Genomic DNA, 23,066 nt, shown 5'->3' with positions numbered 1-23,066 from the left:
ATGAGGTCGAAGCATTGTTTAATGGGTTGGGTTGAGTGTGTTCATCGCCTGTTAATTAGGTGCGTTCTGGGCGCTTGTTAATCAAGTGCGTGAGGGGATGTGAGGGAAATGCATGATACCAGGCATGAATCTCTCTCTCTCTCTCTCTCTCTCTCTCTCTCTCTCTCTCTCTCTCTCTCTCTCTCTACCTACCTACCTACCCTACCTATGAGTCCACGGGGAAATGAAACACGATAAGTTCCCAAGTGCACTTTCGTGTAATAATCACATCATCATCAGGGGAGACACAAGAGAGAAATATAACAGTCAGTTGATATACAACGAAGATACGTAGCTAAGACGCCATTTGTCTCCTGTGTTTGTCTTTACTGACCTGTTAAGTATTGTCTTGGTAATGTTGATAATTGCGTTTAAAGGGCGTTTTTATCAACTGTTTTTCGTTAATGTTTTCATAAGATTTAATTTTAAGATGTGCCGGTCTGTTGTTCTTACCGTTGGTTCCCGTTAGGATGTTAAATCTATACCGTTACTCTCTGTTAGGTTGGGTTACAGACAGTATAGCGACCAACTATGGATAAAGGACACGGTTATCAACCCGGATTTACTGATTCAAATTGACTTTCGACGATGAACAGCATTTTGAAGGATGGAGAGGAAAAAATATATCAAAAAGTTTTATAACAAGATACGAAAAATGATCATGTGTAAGGTATAAAAATGGGGCCTCACGAGTGTATAATCTACCTCACCCCCATTCCCCAACCCATTCCTGTACCATACAATTAGGTAATTTGATACACAGAAACACAAAGGGGGATATTCTTGCTGTGGTCCAGCTCTCCCAGTGCTGGTCCAGCCCTTCCAGTGCTGGTCCAGCCCTCCTAGTCTTGGTCTAGCCCTGCCAGTGCTGGTCCAGCTCTCCCAGTGCTGGTCCAGCTCTCCCAGTGCTGGTCCAGCTCTCCCAGTGCTGGTCCAGCTCTCCCAGTGCTGGTCCAGCCCTTCCAGTGCTGGTCCAGCCCTCCTAGTGCTGGTCCAGCCCTCCCAGTGCTGGTCCAGCCCTCCTAGTGCTGGTCCAGCCCTCCTAGTGCTGGTCCAGCCCTCCTAGTGCTGGTCCAGCCCTCCCAGTGCTGGTCCAGCCCTCCTAGTCTTGGTCTAGCCCTGCCAGTGCTGGTCCAGCCCTCCTAGTGCTGGTCCAGCCCTTCCAGTGCTGGTCCAGCCCTTCCAGTGCTGGTCCAGCCCTCCCAGTGCTGGTCCAGCCCTCCCAGTGCTGGTCCAGCCCTCCCAGTGCTGGTCCAGCTCTCCCAGTGCTGGTCCAGCCCTCCCAGTGCTGGTCCAGCCCTCCCAGTGCTGGTCCAGCCCTCCTAGTGCTGGTCCAGCCCTTCCAGTGCTGGTCCAGCTCTCCCAGTGCTGGTCCAGCCCTCCCAGTGCTGGTCCAGCCCTCCTAGTGCTGGTCCAGCCCTCCCAGTGCTGGTCCAGCCCTCCTAGTGCTGGTCCAGCCCTCCTAGTGCTGGTCCAGCCCTCCTAGTGCTGGTCCAGCCCTCCCAGTGCTGGTCCAGCTCTCCCAGTGCTGGTCCAGCCCTCCTAGTGCTGGTCCAGCCCTCCTAGTGCTGGTCCAGCCCTCCTAGTGCTGGTCCAGCCCTCCTAGTGCTGGTCCAGCCCTCCTAGTGCTGGTCCAGCCCTCCTAGTGCTGGTCCAGCCCTCCTAGTGCTGGTCCAGCCCTCCTAGTGCTGGTCCAGCCCTCCCAGTGCTGGTCCAGCCCTCCTAGTGCTGGTCCAGCCCTCCTAGTGCTGGTCCAGCCCTTCCATTCCTGGCTCAGCCCTCCCAGTGCTGGTCCAGCCCTCCTAGTGCTGGTCCAGCCCTTCCAGTGCTGGTCCAGCCCTCCCAGTGCTGGTCCAGCCCTCCTAGTGCTGGTCCAGCCCTCCTAGTGCTGGTCCAGCCCTCCTAGTGCTGGTCCAGCCCTCCTAGTGCTGGTCCAGCCCTCCTAGTGCTGGTCCAGCCCTCCTAGTGCTGGTCCAGCCCTCCTAGTGCTGGTCCAGCCCTTCCAGTGCTGGTCCAGCCCTCCCAGTGCTGGTCCAGCCCTCCTAGTGCTGGTCCAGCCCTCCCAGTGCTGGTCCAGCCCTCCTAGTGCTGGTCCAGCCCTTCCAGTGCTGGTCCAGCCCTCCTAGTGCTGGTCCAGCCCTCCTAGTGCTGGTCCAGCCCTCCTAGTCTTGGTCTAGCCCTGCCAGTGCTGGTCCAGCCCTTCCAGTGCTGGTCCAGCCCTCCTAGTGCTGGTCCAGCCCTCCTAGTGCTGGTCCAGCCCTCCCAGTGCTGGTCCAGCTCTCCCAGTGCTGGTCCAGCTCTCCCAGTGCTGGTCCAGCCCTCCTAGTCTTGGTCTAGCCCTGCCAGTACTGGTACAGCCCTGCCAGTGCTGGTCCAGCCCTTCCAGTGCTGGTCCAGCCCTCCCAGTGCTGGTCCAGCCCTCCTAGTGCTGGTCCAGCCCTCCTAGTGCTGGTCCAGCCCTCCTAGTGCTGGTCCAGCCCTCCTAGTGCTGGTCCAGCCCTTCCAGTGCTGGTCCAGCCCTCCCAGTGCTGGTCCAGCCCTCCTAGTGCTGGTCCAGCCCTCCCAGTGCTGGTCCAGCTCTCCCAGTGCTGGTCCAGCTCTCCCAGTGCTGGTCCAGCTCTCCCAGTGCTGGTCCAGCTCTCCCAGTGCTGGTCCAGCTCTCCCAGTGCTGGTCCAGCCCTCCCAGTGCTGGTCCAGCCCTCCTAGTGCTGGTCCAGCTCTCCCAGTGCTGGTCCAGCTCTCCCAGTGCTGGTCCAGCTCTCCCAGTGCTGGTCCAGCCCTCCCAGTGCTGGTCCAGCCCTCCCAGTGCTGGTCCAGCTCTCCCAGTGCTGGTCCAGCCCTCCCAGTGCTGGTCCAGCCCTCCTAGTGCTGGTCCAGCCCTCCCAGTGCTGGTCCAGCCCTCCTAGTGCTGGTCCAGCCCTCCTAGTGCTGGTCCAGCCCTCCCAGTGCTGGTCCAGCCCTCCCAGTGCTGGTCCAGCCCTCCTAGTGCTGGTCCAGCCCTTCCATTCCTGGCTCAGCCCTCCCAGTGCTGGTCCAGCCCTCCCAGTGCTGGTCCAGCCCTCCCAGTGCTGGTCCAGCCCTCCCAGTGCTGGTCCAGCCCTCCTAGTGCTGGTCCAGCCCTCCCAGTGCTGGTCCAGCCCTCCCAGTGCTGGTCCAGCCCTCCCAGTGCTGGTCCAGCCCTCCCAGTGCTGGTCCAGCCCTCCCAGTGCTGGTCCAGCCCTCCCAGTGCTGGTCCAGCCCTTCCATTCCTGGCTCAGCCCTCCCAGTGCTGGTCCAGCCCTTCCAGTGCTGGTCCAGCCCTCCTAGTGCTGGTCCAGCCCTTCCATTCCTGGCTCAGCCCTCCCAGTGCTGGTCCAGCTCTCCCAGTGCTGGTCCAGCCCTCCCAGTGCTGGTCCAGCCCTTCCATTCCTGGCTCAGCCCTCCCAGTGCTGGTCCAGCCCTCCCAGTGCTGGTCCAGCCCTCCCAGTGCTGGTCCAGCCCTCCTAGTGCTGGTCCAGCCCTCCTAGTGCTGGTCCAGCCCTCCTAGTCTTGGTCTAGCCCTGCCAGTGCTGGTCCAGCCCTCCTAGTGCTGGTCCAGCCCTCCTAGTGCTGGTCCAGCCCTCCTAGTGCTGGTCCAGCCCTCCTAGTGCTGGTCCAGCCCTCCTAGTGCTGGTCCAGCCCTCCTAGTGCTGGTCCAGCCCTCCTAGTGCTGGTCCAGCCCTCCTAGTGCTGGTCCAGCCCTCCTAGTGCTGGTCCAGCCCTTCCAGTGCTGGTCCAGCCCTCCTAGTGCTGGTCCAGCCCTCCTAGTGCTGGTCCAGCCCTTCCAGTGCTGGTCCAGCCCTCCTAGTGCTGGTCCAGCCCTCCTAGTGCTGGTCCAGCCCTCCTAGTGCTGGTCCAGCCCTCCCAGTGCTGGTCCAGCCCTCCCAGTGCTGGTCCAGCCCTCCTAGTGCTGGTCCAGCCCTCCTAGTCTTGGTCTAGCCCTGCCAGTGCTGGTCCAGCCCTCCTAGTGCTGGTCCAGCCCTTCCAGTGCTGGTCCAGCCCTCCTAGTGCTGGTCCAGCCCTCCTAGTGCTGGTCCAGCCCTCCCAGTGCTGGTCCAGCCCTCCTAGTGCTGGTCCAGCCCTTCCAGTGCTGGTCCAGCCCTCCCAGTGCTGGTCCAGCTCTCCCAGTGCTGGTCCAGCCCTCCTAGTGCTGGTCCAGCCCTTCCAGTGCTGGTCCAGCCCTCCTAGTGCTGGTCCAGCCCTCCTAGTGCTGGTCCAGCCCTCCCAGTGCTGGTCCAGCCCTCCCAGTGCTGGTCCAGCTCTCCCAGTGCTGGTCCAGCCCTCCTAGTGCTGGTCCAGCCCTCCCAGTGCTGGTCCAGCCCTCCCAGTGCTGGTCCAGCCCTCCCAGTGCTGGTCCAGCCCTTCCAGTGCTGGTCCAGCCCTTCCAGTGCTGGTCCAGCCCTCCTAGTGCTGGTCCAGCCCTCCTAGTGCTGGTCCAGCCCTCCTAGTGCTGGTCCAGCCCTCCTAGTGCTGGTCCAGCCCTCCTAGTGCTGGTCCAGCCCTCCCAGTGCTGGTCCAGCCCTTCCAGTGCTGGTCCAGCCCTCCTAGTGCTGGTCCAGCCCTTCCATTCCTGGCTCAGCCCTCCCAGTGCTGGTCCAGCCCTCCCAGTGCTGGTCCAGCCCTCCTAGTGCTGGTCCAGCCCTCCTAGTGCTGGTCCAGCCCTCCTAGTGCTGGTCCAGCCCTCCTAGTGCTGGTCCAGCCCTCCCAGTGCTGGTCCAGCCCTTCCAGTGCTGGTCCAGCCCTCCTAGTGCTGGTCCAGCCCTCCTAGTGCTGGTCTAGCCCTGCCAGTGCTGGTCCAGCCCTCCCAGTGCTGGTCCAGCCCTCCTAGTGCTGGTCCAGCCCTCCTAGTGCTGGTCCAGCCCTCCTAGTGCTGGTCCAGCCCTCCCAGTGCTGGTCCAGCTCTCCCAGTGCTGGTCCAGCCCTCCTAGTGCTGGTCCAGCCCTCCTAGTGCTGGTCCAGCCCTCCTAGTGCTGGTCCAGCCCTTCCAGTGCTGGTCCAGCCCTCCTAGTGCTGGTCCAGCCCTCCTAGTGCTGGTCCAGCCCTCCTAGTGCTGGTCCAGCCCTCCTAGTCTTGGTCTAGCCCTGCCAGTGCTGGTCCAGCCCTCCTAGTGCTGGTCCAGCCCTCCCAGTGCTGGTCCAGCTCTCCCAGTGCTGGTCCAGCCCTCCTAGTCTTGGTCTAGCCCTGCCAGTGCTGGTCCAGCTCTCCCAGTGCTGGTCCAGCCCTCCTAGTGCTGGTCCAGCCCTCCTAGTGCTGGTCCAGCCCTCCTAGTGCTGGTCCAGCCCTCCCAGTGCTGGTCCAGCCCTCCTAGTGCTGGTCCAGCCCTTCCATTCCTGGCTCAGCCCTCCCAGTGCTGGTCCAGCCCTCCCAGTGCTGGTCCAGCCCTCCTAGTGCTGGTCCAGCCCTCCTAGTCTTGGTCTAGCCCTGCCAGTGCTGGTCCAGCTCTCCCAGTGCTGGTCCAGCCCTCCTAGTGCTGGTCCAGCCCTCCTAGTGCTGGTCCAGCCCTCCTAGTGCTGGTCCAGCCCTTCCAGTGCTGGTCCAGCCCTTCCAGTGCTGGTCCAGCTCTCCCAGTGCTGGTCCAGCCCTCCTAGTGCTGGTCCAGCCCTCCCAGTGCTGGTCCAGCTCTCCCAGTGCTGGTCCAGCCCTTCCAGTGCTGGTCCAGCCCTCCTAGTGCTGGTCCAGCCCTCCTAGTGCTGGTCCAGCCCTCCTAGTGCTGGTCCAGCCCTCCTAGTGCTGGTCCAGCCCTTCCAGTGCTGGTCCAGCCCTCCTAGTGCTGGTCCAGCCCTCCTAGTGCTGGTCCAGCCCTCCTAGTGCTGGTCCAGCCCTCCTAGTGCTGGTCCAGCCCTCCTAGTGCTGGTCCAGCCCTCCCAGTGCTGGTCCAGCCCTCCCAGTGCTGGTCCAGCCCTCCTAGTGCTGGTCCAGCCCTCCTAGTGCTGGTCCAGCCCTCCCAGTGCTGGTCCAGCCCTCCTAGTGCTGGTCCAGCCCTCCCAGTGCTGGTCCAGCTCTCCCAGTGCTGGTCCAGCCCTCCCAGTGCTGGTCCAGCCCTCCCAGTGCTGGTCCAGCCCTCCCAGTGCTGGTCCAGCCCTCCTAGTGCTGGTCCAGCCCTCCTAGTGCTGGTCCAGCCCTCCCAGTGCTGGTCCAGCTCTCCCAGTGCTGGTCCAGCCCTCCTAGTGCTGGTCCAGCCCTCCCAGTGCTGGTCCAGCTCTCCCAGTGCTGGTCCAGCCCTCCTAGTGCTGGTCCAGCCCTCCTAGTGCTGGTCCAGCCCTCCTAGTGCTGGTCCAGCCCTCCCAGTGCTGGTCCAGCCCTCCTAGTGCTGGTCCAGCCCTCCTAGTGCTGGTCCAGCCCTCCTAGTGCTGGTCCAGCCCTCCTAGTGCTGGTCCAGCCCTCCTAGTGCTGGTCCAGCCCTTCCAGTGCTGGTCCAGCTCTCCCAGTGCTGGTCCAGCCCTCCCAGTGCTGGTCCAGCTCTCCCAGTGCTGGTCCAGCCCTCCTAGTGCTGGTCCAGCCCTCCTAGTGCTGGTCCAGCCCTCCCAGTGCTGGTCCAGCCCTCCTAGTGCTGGTCCAGCCCTCCCAGTGCTGGTCCAGCCCTCCCAGTGCTGGTCCAGCCCTCCCAGTGCTGGTCCAGCCCTCCCAGTGCTGGTCCAGCCCTCCCAGTGCTGGTCCAGCCCTCCCAGTGCTGGTCCAGCCCTCCCAGTGCTGGTCCAGCCCTCCCAGTGCTGGTCCAGCCCTCCCAGTGCTGGTCCAGCCCTCCCAGTGCTGGTCCAGCCCTCCCAGTGCTGGTCCAGCCCTCCCAGTGCTGGTCCAGCCCTCCCAGTGCTGGTCCAGCCCTCCTAGTGCTGGTCCAGCCCTCCCAGTGCTGGTCCAGCCCTCCCAGTGCTGGTCCAGCCCTCCCAGTGCTGGTCCAGCCCTCCCAGTGCTGGTCCAGCCCTCCCAGTGCTGGTCCAGCCCTCCCAGTGCTGGTCCAGCCCTCCTAGTGCTGGTCCAGCCCTCCCAGTGCTGGTCCAGCCCTCCTAGTGCTGGTCCAGCCCTCCTAGTGCTGGTCCAGCCCTCCCAGTGCTGGTCCAGCCCTCCTAGTGCTGGTCCAGCCCTCCTAGTGCTGGTCCAGCCCTTCCAGTGCTGGTCCAGCCCTCCTAGTGCTGGTCCAGCCCTCCTAGTGCTGGTCCAGCCCTCCTAGTGCTGGTCCAGCCCTCCTAGTGCTGGTCCAGCCCTCCCAGTGCTGGTCCAGCCCTCCTAGTGCTGGTCCAGCCCTCCCAGTGCTGGTCCAGCCCTCCCAGTGCTGGTCCAGCCCTCCCAGTGCTGGTCCAGCTCTCCCAGTGCTGGTCCAGCCCTCCTAGTGCTGGTCCAGCCCTCCCAGTGCTGGTCCAGCCCTTCCAGTGCTGGTCCAGCTCTCCCAGTGCTGGTCCAGCCCTCCTAGTGCTGGTCCAGCCCTCCCAGTGCTGGTCCAGCTCTCCCAGTGCTGGTCCAGCCCTCCTAGTGCTGGTCCAGCCCTCCCAGTGCTGGTCCAGCCCTCCTAGTGCTGGTCCAGCCCTCCTAGTGCTGGTCCAGCCCTCCCAGTGCTGGTCCAGCTCTCCCAGTGCTGGTCCAGCCCTCCTAGTGCTGGTCCAGCCCTCCCAGTGCTGGTCCAGCCCTCCCAGTGCTGGTCCAGCCCTCCCAGTGCTGGTCCAGCCCTCCCAGTGCTGGTCCAGCCCTCCTAGTGCTGGTCCAGCCCTCCCAGTGCTGGTCCAGCCCTCCTAGTGCTGGTCCAGCCCTTCCAGTGCTGGTCCAGCCCTCCCAGTGCTGGTCCAGCTCTCCCAGTGCTGGTCCAGCCCTTCCAGTGCTGGTCCAGCCCTCCCAGTGCTGGTCCAGCCCTCCTAGTGCTGGTCCAGCCCTCCTAGTGCTGGTCCAGCCCTCCCAGTGCTGGTCCAGCTCTCCCAGTGCTGGTCCAGCCCTCCCAGTGCTGGTCCAGCCCTCCTAGTGCTGGTCCAGCCCTCCTAGTGCTGGTCCAGCCCTCCCAGTGCTGGTCCAGCTCTCCCAGTGCTGGTCCAGCCCTCCCAGTGCTGGTCCAGCCCTCCCAGTGCTGGTCCAGCCCTCCTAGTGCTGGTCCAGCCCTCCCAGTGCTGGTCCAGCTCTCCCAGTGCTGGTCCAGCCCTCCCAGTGCTGGTCCAGCCCTCCCAGTGCTGGTCCAGCCCTCCCAGTGCTGGTCCAGCCCTCCTAGTGCTGGTCCAGCCCTCCCAGTGCTGGTCCAGCTCTCCCAGTGCTGGTCCAGCCCTCCTAGTGCTGGTCCAGCCCTCCCAGTGCTGGTCCAGCTCTCCCAGTGCTGGTCCAGCCCTCCTAGTGCTGGTCCAGCCCTCCTAGTGCTGGTCCAGCCCTCCCAGTGCTGGTCCAGCCCTCCCAGTGCTGGTCCAGCTCTCCCAGTGCTGGTCCAGCCCTCCCAGTGCTGGTCCAGCCCTCCCAGTGCTGGTCCAGCTCTCCCAGTGCTGGTCCAGCCCTTCCAGTGCTGGTCCAGCCCTCCCAGTGCTGGTCCAGCCCTTCCATTCCTGGCTCAGCCCTCCCAGTGCTGGTCCAGCCCTCCCAGTGCTGGTCCAGCTCTCCCAGTGCTGGTCCAGCCCTCCTAGTGCTGGTCCAGCCCTCCCAGTGCTGGTCCAGCCCTTCCATTCCTGGCTCAGCCCTCCCAGTGCTGGTCCAGCCCTCCTAGTGCTGGTCCAGCCCTCCTAGTGCTGGTCCAGCCCTCCCAGTGCTGGTCCAGCCCTCCCAGTGCTGGTCCAGCTCTCCCAGTGCTGGTCCAGCCCTCCTAGTGCTGGTCCAGCCCTCCCAGTGCTGGTCCAGCCCTTCCAGTGCTGGTCCAGCCCTCCTAGTGCTGGTCCAGCCCTCCCAGTGCTGGTCCAGCCCTCCCAGTGCTGGTCCAGCCCTTCCATTCCTGGCTCAGCCCTCCCAGTGCTGGTCCAGCCCTCCTAGTGCTGGTCCAGCCCTCCTAGTGCTGGTCCAGCCCTCCTAGTGCTGGTCCAGCCCTCCCAGTGCTGGTCCAGCCCTCCTAGTGCTGGTCCAGCCCTCCCAGTGCTGGTCCAGCCCTCCTAGTGCTGGTCCAGCCCTTCCAGTGCTGGTCCAGCCCTCCCAGTGCTGGTCCAGCCCTCCTAGTGCTGGTCCAGCCCTCCTAGTGCTGGTCCAGCCCTCCTAGTGCTGGTCCAGCCCTCCCAGTGCTGGTCCAGCCCTCCCAGTGCTGGTCCAGCCCTCCCAGTGCTGGTCCAGCCCTCCTAGTGCTGGTCCAGCCCTCCCAGTGCTGGTCCAGCCCTTCCAGTGCTGGTCCAGCCCTTCCAGTGCTGGTCCAGCCCTCCTAGTGCTGGTCCAGCCCTCCTAGTGCTGGTCCAGCCCTCCTAGTGCTGGTCCAGCCCTCCCAGTGCTGGTCCAGCCCTCCCAGTGCTGGTCCAGCCCTCCCAGTGCTGGTCCAGCCCTCCCAGTGCTGGTCCAGCCCTCCCAGTGCTGGTCCAGCCCTCCTAGTGCTGGTCCAGCCCTCCTAGTGCTGGTCCAGCCCTTCCAGTGCTGGTCCAGCCCTTCCAGTGCTGGTCCAGCCCTCCCAGTGCTGGTCCAGCCCTTCCATTCCTGGCTCAGCCCTCCCAGTGCTGGTCCAGCCCTCCTAGTGCTGGTCCAGCCCTCCCAGTGCTGGTCCAGCCCTCCCAGTGCTGGTCCAGCCCTCCTAGTGCTGCTCCAGCCCTCCCAGTGCTGGTCCAGCTCTCTCAGTGCTGCTCCAGCCCTCCCAGTGCTGGTCCGGCCCTCCCAGTACTGCTCCAGCCCCTTCTAGTCTTGGTCTAGCCCTGCCAGTGCTAGTCCAGCTCTCCCAGTGCTGGTCCAGCCCCTCCTAGTCTTGGTCTAGCCCTGCCAGTACTGGTCCAGCCCTGCCAGTGCTGGTCCAGCTCTCCCAGTGCTGGTCCAGCCCTCCTAGTGCTGGTCCAGCCCCTCCTAGTCTTGGTCTAGCCCTGCCAGTACTGGTACAGCCCTGCCAGTGCTGGTCCAGCCCTTCCAGTGCTGGTCCAGCCCTTCCAGTACTGCTCCAGCCCCTCCTAGTCTTGGTCTAGCCCTTCCAATGCTAGTCCAGCCCTCCCAGTGCTGGTCCAGCCCTCCCAGTGCTGGTCCAGCCCTCCCAGTGCTGGTCCAGCCCTCCCAGTGCTGGTCCAGCCCTTCCATTCCTGGCTCAGCCCTCCCAGCGAAGCTCCCATTCATCCTGACGATTGCCCAGCTCCTCTCAGCGTCACGAGCCAACGGCCAATGCATTACTGACCTTCGACACTTCACAGAGCCAGCCGTCCATTGTCCAGACCCGGGGGCGTCTCTGGCCCTGACCGCTTATTTCTCTGGCCCGACGTCAAGCGATATTGATACCTTCCCTGAGGACGACGCCTCAATCGCGCGCGAAAGATGTCACGAGGCGGACATTAAAGCGGGGATCTCTCTCTCTCTCTCTCTCTCTCTCTCTCTCTCTCTCTCTCTCTCTCCCTATCATACCTACACAGCGGTGGCTAATTGCACATACCCCGTCCCCTCCATCGCCAACGTAACCCTTGATAACTAAGACACACACATATATAAACCCCTCTGCTCTCCACCCCAATGCTTCCTTCCCTTCAGTACTGGACGGCGGGTCACCTACATCTAGACTCCTCCGGTGCTGAGGAGGAGGCCACAGGTCGAGGAGGTCTGGATGGTTCCCAGGGCCTCCCTTTACTAGAGTGGCATCAAGCGACCTTACTCCGCTCGTGTCTCCGCTCGTAACCCAACCCCCGCAGGCTCACCGACCTACGCTACCCTCACTCCCTCCCCTGGCGCTGTGGAGCACCATCGGCCCTACTTCCCTCCCTTTTCACCTGCCCTCTACAGCAGCCTCCTCCTCCTCCTCCTACACACTATCACAGCTTCACATCGGATCTCGTCCATCATCACACCCTCTCTCCAAGGTCTTCAAACTTCCTACACGCATTTTCTCTCTTTTTTTTTTTTTTTATCATGCCTCTCTCTCTCTCTCTCTCTCTCTCTCTCTCTCTCTCTCTCTCTCTCTCTCTCTCTCTCTCACCTCTCTCTCTCTTGCAGCACATGGTTCCCTCCATCTGGAACCCGAGCCTCGCCACCAGACAGACACACACACACACACACACGTCAGTCACTCCTGCATCTCGTCCCCTCCCACCGACATCTACCTCCCCACCAGCTGGACAAAGCGTCCCTTCGCCCCAGCAGACATTTGCTGAGCTTTAAACCTGCTGTGTTCACCCGCTGGACGTAAACACTGCCAAACAAAAGATCTACAAAAGCAATGTTGAATTTCACTTGCTCGTGGCTCAAGGCTTGAACACTCCCAGCGAGCCTCTCCCTCCACATCTAGTAACGTGGGAGGCCACACACCACATCTGGTAACGCGGGAGCTGCATACCACATCTGGTAACGTGGGAGGCCACACACCACATCTGGTAACGTGGGGAGCCACACACCACATCTGGTAACGTGGAGGCCACACACCACATCTGGTAACGTGGGGAGCCACACACCACATCTGGTAACGTGGGGCTTCACACATCTGGTAACGTGGGGAGCCACACACCACATCTGGTAACGTGGGGAGCCACACACCACATCTGGTAACGTGGGGAGCCACACACCACATCTGGTAACGTGGGGCTTCACACATCTGGTAACGTGGGGAGCCACACACCACATCTGGTAACGTGGAGGCCACACACCACATCTGGTAACGTGGGGAGCCACACACCACATCTGGTAACGTGGGGCTTCACACATCTGGTAACGTGGGAGCCACACACCACATCTGGTAACGTGGGGAGCCACACACCACATCTGGTAACGTGGGGCTTCACACATCTGGTAACGTGGGAGCCACACACCACATCTGGTAACGTGGGGAGCCACACACCACATCTGGTAACGTGGGGAGCCACACACCACATCTGGTAACGTGGGAGCCACACACCACATCTGGTAACGTGGGGAGCCACACACCACATCTGGTAACGTGGGGAGCCACACACCACATCTGGTAACGTGGGGAGCCACACACCACATCTGGTAACGTGGGGAGCCACACACCACATCTGGTAACGTGGGAGCCACACACCACATCTGGTAACGTGGAAGCCACACACCACATCTGGTAACGTGGGGCTTCACACATCTGGTAACGTGGGAGCCACACACCACATCTGGTAACGTGGGGAGCCACACACCACATCTGGTAACATGGGAGCCACACACACTACCTCTGGGAACACGGGATCGATACCCCATCAGTGGGGCGACCTTTCTCTCGCCACTTATATCACAACCATTGTCTCTCCCTCCTGTAGGACAACCCTGGGGGTAATAATCTGTAGCCTCAGCCGGGACCCACACAGCCGGGACCCACACAGCCAGGACCCACACAGCCAGGACCCACACAGCCGGGGACCCACACAGCCGGGACCCACACAGCCGGGACCCACACAGAGCCAGGACCCACACAGCCGGGACCCACACAGCCAGGACCCACACAGCCGGGACCCACACAGAGCCAGGACCCACACAGAGCCAGGACCCACACAGCCGGGACCCACACAGAGCCAGGACCCACACAGCCGGGACCCACACAGCCAGGACCCACACAGCCAGGACCCACACAGCCAGGACCTACACAGCCGGGATCCACACAGCCGGGACCCACACAGAGCCAGGACCCACACAGCCGGGGCCCACAGAGCCAGGACCCACACAGCCAGGACCCACACAGCCAGGACCCACACAGCCAGGACCCACACAGCCGGGACCCACACAGAGCCAGGACCCACACAGAGCCAGGACCCACACAGCCGGGACCCACACAGAGCCAGGACCCACACAGCCGGGACCCACACAGCCAGGACCCACACAGCCAGGACCCACACAGCCAGGACCTACACAGCCGGGATCCACACAGCCGGGACCCACACAGAGCCAGGACCCACACAGCCGGGACCCACACAGAGCCAGGACCCACACAGCCGGGACTTATGTCACCACACAAGCACGTCATACATCAGCCTGCGTGAGAGAGTGGACGGGTCTGGCTCTGTTGGCTCCTGTGTTCCCCGAGTCGTAACGATCGTACCGGAGAGGTCATCGTACACAAGGGTATAATGTTGTCGTACTCAAGCGGTCGCTCTGTCGTGCTCAAGGGGTTGCTAACGTCGTGCTCAAGGGGCTATGCTGTCGTGCCTAAGGATTCACCTCGTCGTTTTTTGAGGGTCATTCCGTCGTGGTTAAGGAGATAACAAATGAATCAAGGGCCCGAAAAGTCTATTTCTTTTTTTTTTTTTACTTTTTGCAGTTATCAGGTACTGAGAGGGGGGAAAAGAATTATAGCATTTCTTCTGTGAACTTATGGAAGAGGATCTGGTATAACTCAGGGCGCGGGAGGCGGAGGATTAAGCGAGTCCTGTAGAACAATAGAGGGAAGTACACATACGCTTGGCAACCCCAAGAGAACGATACGAACCTGATAAAGAAGTTTAAACCAAATTTAAGAGATTAGAATCGAGTTCATGTCTTTTCTAGGATTCTTATAGTGTCCATATGAACCTTAGCGAAAATATAGGATTAAAACAAACATGATTTGGAGATTTGTTGATAACGTAATGCGAGGTTCTAAGTCCGTGTTTCGCCTCCGTCGAACGAAATGTTTTAAAAATGTGGGTAGTCGGGAGATTCGTTAAATCTCTCTCTCTCTCTCTCTCTCTCTCTCTCTCTCTCTCTCTCTCTCTCTCTCTCTCTCTTCGTACTGGGTTATTCCGATACAACATCTCCAGATATTCAGGTACACAGCCTGCCTATTCCAACGTCATACATGTTTAATTTCTCCATTATCTTCCCCTGCCAAAGCATCATGTCGGTTGGGAATATTTGATTATAATTTTTTTTTCTTCGACGGTCGACGCGAGTTTGATATATTTCTTTAATGAGGCTGATGGATCTGTGTCTATCGTTCACGTGAATGTCATCTTCGTCAGATAACCAGAGTAAAGTTTCCTTGACATTTCTTATCATATATATTGTTGTTCCAATTCTAGTTTCTCGGATCATTTTCGTTAGATTCACACACACACTCCTGCCGCAGACCCACCTTCAAAGAGAGAGCATTCGCCCTCCTCTCTTCCTACTCGCATACATGTCTTTCTGTCGTGTTAAACTCCTTCTTCTACGCCATATTTCTATAGCACCTCCCGCTAAGCACCTCTGTCAGCCCTATCAAACGCCCTCTACAGAATCATAATTTCTACAGACAAATCCCTCTTCTTCTTCTCTATTTCTTACACAGATTCTTCACAGTAAACATCTGGTCCCAAAAAATCTACCACTCATGAAACCTCATTGTTCCTCGCCAGTCTGATGCTTTATGCATGTCGCCACTCTCTCAATCGTCACTCTCCCATACAACTTGCCAGGTGTACTCAACACACACATACATTTGTAAAGTCGTACATTCACTTTTGTCCCTCCTCCCCTTGCTTCAAATGCTATGTCACCCTCTTAGGGTCAAAGTTGACAGGATTACCTACGGTTGGGATAAACTACAGTTGTTCTTAATCGAAATCCAATACGAGTGCTTGAGTGGTTACCCTTTTCTTGTAGATTGAAGTCGTCAGCCTTCGCATGAATCACGTTGTCTCTGAGTCCATAAGGAATAAACTTCGAACATGGTTTAATCATCGCTTTCCAGAGGGAGGCCATATTGATGAGACATTGAGTACTTCTGTATGCGAACTCCTGTGACTGACTTAACTTCCAGTTTCCTTCTGCAGATCCAGAATGGATGGCAGCCGAGGCCGCCTAGCATGGAGTGGCTGTTCTTCACTGGCCTGCTGGTGGCGTGGGCAGCAGATGGCTGGCGGCAAACAGACGGTCTACACATCAGCAGCACCACCTGCCCCAGCTGGGAGGATAACCCCTGGTGCTCCTGCTATCATTTCGACGACGGTGTCTTCCTGGAATGCTCGATGGTGCCGCTGGGTAGGGTGGCCAGGGTCATGGGGCTCGTCCACTATCCAGTTAAATCCCTCACTGTATATGACCTGGACAGTAACGTGACCTCCCTCCCGCCCGGAATCTTCAGCAAGACTTCAGGAGTGTCCAGCCTCCAGATCTCGCATTCCAGCCTTCAGAGCATCGCCGAGGGGAGCTTCTTGGGCCTGGAGAATTCCCTCCAGAGCCTGACCATCATGCACAGCCAGCTGTCTGCGGTTCCCAAAGCAGCACTCCAGAAGCTCTCCAGACTTAGGTCCTTGGACCTGGAAGCCAACAATATCACTGAACTACAGAGTTTCAGCTTTTTCAACATGAACCTCGTCAGCATCAACCTCAAGGGCAACGATTTAAGACTGATATCAGAATATGCCTTCGAAGGACTCGAGAAAAGTCTGGAAGAACTTAACCTCATGAATAACAAACTTAAGCAGCTTCCCATACCAGCGCTCCGACGGCTTAACAAGCTGCACACACTGAAGGCCACTTGGAACCGTATCTCTGACGTGGTCAGTGACGGGTACTCCCGAATGCCGGCACTCAGAGTGCTGGACTTGAGCAGCAACCACTTCGCCGAACTCACCAGCAGCAGCCTAGCCACCATGCCCGCCCTCGTCTCTCTCTCACTGTACACCAACCTCATCTCCACCGTTGCTGGCGATAGCTTCATCCAAAACTCTGGTCTGCAGACGCTCTACATGAACCAAAATAACATTATGGCCCTTCCTCCCGAGACCTTCTCCTACACAATATTCATGAGGGTGATCGACCTGGGAGACAACCATCTTCACTCCATCAGTAACGGGCTCTTCACTAACCTCCCGGAGTTACAGGAGGTGTTCTTAGCCAATAACAACATCCTGAAAATAACCGACCAAACTTTTGCCAACTCCACCAAGATCTCTGTGCTGTACCTGCAGAATAACGAGATTCGATCCATCGAGGGCGGTGCCTTCGCCAGCATGCCGCTGCTCTTCAACCTCCAGCTCAGCTCCAACAAACTGGCAGAGATTCCAGCGGGTCTGTTTTCGAACACCCGCACCCTCCATTCCTTGAGTCTGGACAATAACAAGATCTCATCACTGGCGAACGACACCTTCGCCAACCTCTCAGAGCTGAGCGAACTGCGGCTACAGAACAACCGGCTCTCCAGTATTGACAAAGGGGTCTTCTCGCCTCTACCAAACCTCCTGGAACTCCATTTACAGAATAATGTCATTGACTTTATTGACAAGGAAGTCTTTTCATCATTGGGGAATCTACAACATTTAAATCTGGAAGGCAATAGACTAATTGAACTCCCCGATGCCCTTAGTCAGTATCCTGCAAATCTAATTACATTAAAATTTTCCAAAAATCTAATCAATATATTAGACGTGGATGCCTTCAGGGGACAGAGCAAACTTGAAATATTTTGGCTGAACGATAACAACATCACAAGTATGGAGAAGGTTTTACTGTACGACTTATCATTTGTGCAGGAACTGTACCTGGAAAATAACCAGATCAGCAACATCCAAGACAAATGCTTCGAGAACATGAAGAACCTGGAGCTTCTCTCACTCTCTGGCAACCAGATGAAGCAAATCACTCCACTCCTCTTCGAAGGTCTCGTCTCGCTCAAGAAACTTTATTTGGACAATAACAAAATCAACGACATTAAGCCACAAACTTTCCAGAAACTGACAAAGTTGCAGGAGCTTAATCTATCCAACAATCAGTTGTCTGTCATCCGGCGGTACGTGTTCCAGGGAAAGATCCCTATAAGGACACTGAGTCTCATGGGTTCCTTCATCACCGAGATTGATCCATTCGCTTTTAGTGAACTCCAGCACCTGGAGGAGCTGAACCTCAGGGGCAACATGCTGGCTCACTTGAACAGACTATCTCTCATCATCCATAACATAAGGAAGTTAGATCTTGCTCAAAATAAGTTCGATATCATCGAGGAAGACTCCCTGTATGGCTTGCTCGATCTGGAATCACTCGACCTGAGTGACTGTGGGTTCTACAGGCTCCCACAACACTTTCTGGTCGAAGCAACAGAACTTAGATCACTCAACCTGGCCAAGAACAACTTCAGAGGATTTAACTCTACTTTCTTCCAGAAAATGCTAAACCTGAGACAACTGGATCTCTCGTTTAATGACTTGAGTAACAGTATATTGAACTCCTTAGGGGGACTATCCAAGCTGGAAATCTTAACGCTGAATGGAAATCCTTTAGGTGAACTTCGAGGGTCTATTCATGGACTTCCAAATCTTCGAGAAATCTCCTTCTCAAAAACACAGCTGCACAGGATGGATAACACAGTGTTAGGCCCGCTGAAGCATCTCAGAGCCCTCGATCTATCCCACAACAACCTGATGGAGATCCCACCTGGAATATTTACAGATCTGGGCATCGAGTCGCTCAACCTAGCCGATAACTCTTTCACTAAGATTCCCAACGCCTTGTTTCTGGACGGCATGTCGGCTCTGCGTGTCCTTGACATGTCCGGTAATCCCATGAGGCGTGTGACGGGTCCTCTGGTATCCGGCGGCCCTCCTCTGGCCTTCCTGGAAGAACTGGAAGCCGCAAGAACCAACCTGACGCTGTTGACGAGCCAAGACCTGCAGCTGACGCCGTCGCTCCGCTCCCTCAACTTGGCACAAGCTGGCATCACCAAGATCTCGCCCGGGAGTTTCAGGAACCTGACGCATCTGACACGCTTAAACCTGGCCTTCAACCGCCTTCAGGTCCTGCCGAGGGAGAGGCTCCGGGGCCTGAGGGCTCTCTCGCTCCTTAACCTAACTGGCAACATCCTGAAGAAGCTGGAGCAGCTTCCTTCCGGGTCTCATGCACTGAAGGTGAGTCATTTTCGCAGATCACTCAAGCCCAGTGAGTGTAGGGACATGTCCCGTAACATAGGAGTGACTGAATACATTTAGGCATGATTGCTTCACCCTTCTGAACACTCACTCGTCCCCTTAAAGTGACCCTAATCACCCTTATGTACAACAAGGACATCCTTCCAGTTCTTTAACACCTGCTGTCGTCGGGTAAGAACAAGGACAACAGAGAGACTCATAGAAAGAAGGATAAGCTTGTTAACCTCTTTAACTACGGTCGGATAATCCCTAAAATGGACGTAATCCTTTAAGAATGATGGTTTAATCCCCATCCCCCCTGTGTGCGACGTTTGTTTACTGTGAATGCAGACAGCCCGGTAAATACGACGCTTAATACCCCAAATGCAATGTTAAAAGTCTCTTTGGATAAGGTTTTAAATCCTTTGTTCTAACACCCTAACATTTGGTCGTGGTAACAATGAATCTTCCAGACACAACTCAAATCGCTGAATTATATGACCGACTCTATCATTCAGTCTGCTGAGTGGGATCATTACGATAATACAACCCCCATTAATCATGGCAAACTGACCCCTTGTGTTATGGTAACTCACCCGTTGGAGTGTCATAACCCAACATCCTAAGTACGTTGATTTAACGTGTAAAGTACGATAACATCATGAAATGAGAGTCTCGTGACTTAATCCATTGAAGTACGATGATCTAGTATTCTGAAAACATGAACAATACTTTTAGAAAATGAGGACCACCTCTCGCTAACAACTTCATTCTTTTCATTTTTTTTTATTTATTTTCATTTGTGTGTGTGTGTGTGTGTGTGTGTGTGTGTGTGTGTAAGATGATTTGCTCGCCTGGGTACGAGGCCTTGACTGCGTCCAGGGGAAAAAAAATAGTCAACAGTACAATACCAACTGTTATCTCAACAGTACAATACCAACTGTTATCTCAACAGTACTGTACACTCTGTTACCTTAACAGTACTGTACACTCTGTTACCTTAACAGTACTGTACACTCTGTTACCTTAACAGTACTGTACACTCTGTTACCTTAACAGTACTGTACACTCTGTTACCTTAACAGTACTGTACACTCTGTTACCTTAACAGTACTGTACACTCTGTTACCTCAACAGTACCGTCCCACCTGTTATCTCAACAGTACTGTACCCCCTGTTATCTCAACAGTACAATACCAACTGTTATCTCAACAGTACAATACCAACTGTTATCTCAACAGTACCGTCCCACCTGTTATCTCAACAGTACAATACCAACTGTTATCTCAACAGTACCGTCCCACCTGTTATCTCAACAGTACTGTACACTCTGTTACCTCAACAGTACCGTCCCACCTGTTATCTCAACAGTACAATACCAACTGTTATCTCAACAGTACTGTACCCCCTGTTATCTCAACAGTACTGTACCCCCTGTTATCTCAACAGTACCGTCCCACCTGTTATCTCAACAGTACTGTACCCCCTGTTATCTCAACAGTACCGTCCCACCTGTTATCTCAACAGTACTGTACCCCCTGTTATCTCAACAGTACAATACCAACTGTTATCTCAACAGTACAATACCAACTGTTATCTCAACAGTACCGTCCCACCTGTTATCTCAACAGTACTGTACCCCCTGTTATCTCAACAGTACAATACCAACTGTTATCTCAACAGTACTGTACCCCCTGTTATCTCAACAGTACTGTACACTCTGTTACCTTAACAGTACTGTACACTCTGTTACCTTAACAGTACTGTACACTCTGTTACCTTAACAGTACTGTACACTCTGTTACCTTAACAGTACTGTACACTCTGTTACCTTAACAGTACTGTACACTCTGTTACCTTAACAGTACTGTACACTCTGTTACCTTAACAGTACTGTACACTCTGTTACCTTAACAGTACTGTACACTCTGTTACCTCAACAGTACCGTCCCACCTGTTATCTCAACAGTACAATACCAACTGTTATCTCAACAGTACTGTACACTCTGTTACCTTAACAGTACTGTACACTCTGTTACCTTAACAGTACTGTACACTCTGTTACCTCAACAGTACCGTCCCACCTGTTATCTCAACAGTACAATACCAACTGTTATCTCAACAGTACTGTACCCCCTGTTATCTCAACAGTACTGTACCCCCTGTTATCTCAACAGTACTGTACCCCCTGTTATCTCAACAGTACAATACCAACTGTTATCTCAACAGTACAATACCAACTGTTATCTCAACAGTACCGTCCCACCTGTTATCTCAACAGTACAATACCAACTGTTATCTCAACAGTACTGTACCCCCTGTTATCTCAACAGTACCGTCCCACCTGTTATCTCAACAGTACTGTACACTCTGTTACCTTAACAGTACTGTACACTCTGTTACCTCAACAGTACCGTCCCACCTGTTATCTCAACAGTACAATACCAACTGTTATCTCAACAGTACAATACCAACTGTTATCTCAACAGTACAATACCAACTGTTATCTCAACAGTACAATACCAACTGTTATCTCAACAGTACAATACCAACTGTTATCTCAACAGTACCGTCCCACCTGTTATCTCAACAGTACCGTCCCACCTGTTATCTCAACAGTACAATACCAACTGTTATCTCAACAGTACCGTCCCACCTGTTATCTCAACAGTACTGTACCCCCTGTTATCTCAACAGTACAATACCAACTGTTATCTCAACAGTACAATACCAACTGTTATCTCAACAGTACTGTACCCCCTGTTATCTCAACAGTACAATACCAACTGTTATCTCAACAGTACAATACCAACTGTTATCTCAACAGTACAATACCAACTGTTATCTCAACAGTACTGTACCCCCTGTTATCTCAACAGTACAATACCAACTGTTATCTCAACAGTACTGTACCCCCTGTTATCTCAACAGTACTGTACACTCTGTTACCTTAACAGTACTGTACACTCTGTTACCTTAACAGTACTGTACACTCTGTTACCTTAACAGTACTGTACACTCTGTTACCTTAACAGTACTGTACACTCTGTTACCTTAACAGTACTGTACACTCTGTTACCTTAACAGTACTGTACACTCTGTTACCTTAACAGTACTGTACACTCTGTTACCTTAACAGTACTGTACACTCTGTTACCTTAACAGTACTGTACACTCTGTTACCTTAACAGTACTGTACACTCTGTTACCTTAACAGTACTGTACACTCTGTTACCTTAACAGTACTGTACACTCTGTTACCTCAACAGTACCGTCCCACCTGTTATCTCAACAGTACCGTCCCACCTGTTATCTCAACAGTACCGTCCCACCTGTTATCTCAACAGTACCGTCCCACCTGTTATCTCAACAGTACAATACCAACTGTTATCTCAACAGTACTGTACCCCCTGTTATCTCAACAGTACTGTACCCCCTGTTATCTCAACAGTACAATACCAACTGTTATCTCAACAGTACTGTACCCCCTGTTATCTCAACAGTACAATACCAACTGTTATCTCAACAGTACTGTACCCCCTGTTATCTCAACAGTACTGTACCCCCTGTTATCTCAACAGTACAATACCAACTGTTATCTCAACAGTACAATACCAACTGTTATCTCAACAGTACCGTCCCACCTGTTATCTCAACAGTACAATACCAACTGTTATCTCAACAGTACCGTCCCACCTGTTATCTCAACAGTACTGTACCCCCTGTTATCTCAACAGTACAATACCAACTGTTATCTCAACAGTACCGTCCCACCTGTTATCTCAACAGTACCGTCCCACCTGTTATCTCAACAGTACTGTACCCCCTGTTATCTCAACAGTACAATACCAACTGTTATCTCAACAGTACTGTACCCCCTGTTATCTCAACAGTACTGTACCCCCTGTTATCTCAACAGTACCGTCCCACCTGTTATCTCAACAGTACTGTACCCCCTGTTATCTCAACAGTACAATACCAACTGTTATCTCAACAGTACTGTACCCCCTGTTATCTCAACAGTACCGTCCCACCTGTTATCTCAACAGTACCGTCCCACCTGTTATCTCAACAGTACCGTCCCACCTGTTATCTCAACAGTACCGTCCCACCTGTTATCTCAACAGTACAATACCAACTGTTATCTCAACAGTACCGTCCCACCTGTTATCTCAACAGTACTGTACCCCCTGTTATCTCAACAGTACAATACCAACTGTTATCTCAACAGTACAATACCAACTGTTATCTCAACAGTACTGTACCCCCTGTTATCTCAACAGTAAAATACCAACTGTTATCTCAACAGTACTGTACCCCCTGTTATCTCAACAGTACTGTACACTCTGTTACCTTAACAGTACTGTACACTCTGTTGCCTCAGCAGTACTGTACACTCTGTTGCCTTAACAGTACTGTACACTCTGCTATCCCAACGGTACTGTACACCCTGTTATCTCAACAGTACTGTACCCCCTGTTATCTCAACAGTACTGTACCCCCTGTTATCTCAACGGTACTGTTCCCCTGTTATCTCAACAGTACCGTCCCACCTGTTACGTCAACAGTACCGTTCCCTTGTTATCTCAACAGTACCGTCCCACCTGTTATCTCAACAGTACTGTACCCCCTGTTACCTCAACAGTACCGTCCCCTTGTTATCTCAACAGTACCGTCCCACCTGTTATCTCAACAGTACCGTCCCCCCTGTTATCTCAACAGTATCGTCCCACCTGGGGTGTCAACAGGAGGTGTTTTATACCAACAGGTGTCGTACCGGGAGACGACGAGCGAGGGTCGTGTGGTGGGGACGCTGAAGACCCGTGTCCTGCCGGGGCCCACGACCCGCACCCACCAGTTAGGGGTGCTCAGACCCAGCACCAGTTACCTGGTGTGTGTGCACGCCCTCACCCACGCCCACACCACCGGCGCCCTCATCACCACCTCCTCCACCAGTGCCATCCCTACCCGCCACCATGTCCACCTGCCTCCGGTAATATCGTAATCTATATATATCTTTCATTGCCTTCAGGGGTCATGCTGTCTTCAGGGGTCATGCTGTCTACTGGGCTTATGCTGTCCACTGGGGTCATGCTGTCCACTGGGGTCATGCTGTCTTCAGGGGTCATGCTGTCTTCAGGGGTCATGCTGTCC

General features: G+C 55.4%; 2 protein-coding genes across 7 annotated transcripts in view; one reads left to right on the top strand and one right to left on the bottom strand.

The window, feature by feature from the left end:
- LOC139759143 (TWiK family of potassium channels protein 7-like) overlaps positions 1-23,066 on the bottom strand; it is a 67,664-nt gene that overhangs the window by 31,441 nt on the left and 13,157 nt on the right. The gene's annotated exons all lie outside the window — the stretch shown is intronic.
- Positions 1-23,066, top strand: part of LOC139759272 (uncharacterized) — a 30,450-nt gene that overhangs the window by 2,081 nt on the left and 5,303 nt on the right. The window contains exons 2-3 of the mRNA XM_071681417.1: positions 14,844-17,912; positions 22,681-22,905. Of these exons, the coding sequence (XP_071537518.1) occupies positions 14,877-17,912; positions 22,681-22,905 (3,261 nt within the window). The 5' untranslated portion in view covers positions 14,844-14,876. The remainder of the gene's footprint in view (positions 1-14,843; positions 17,913-22,680; positions 22,906-23,066) is intronic.

Source organism: Panulirus ornatus, chromosome 32 (genome assembly GCF_036320965.1).
Source record: "Panulirus ornatus isolate Po-2019 chromosome 32, ASM3632096v1, whole genome shotgun sequence".
NCBI lineage: Eukaryota > Metazoa > Arthropoda > Malacostraca > Decapoda > Palinuridae > Panulirus > Panulirus ornatus.
This window is presented reverse-complemented; position numbering and strand designations above follow the sequence as displayed.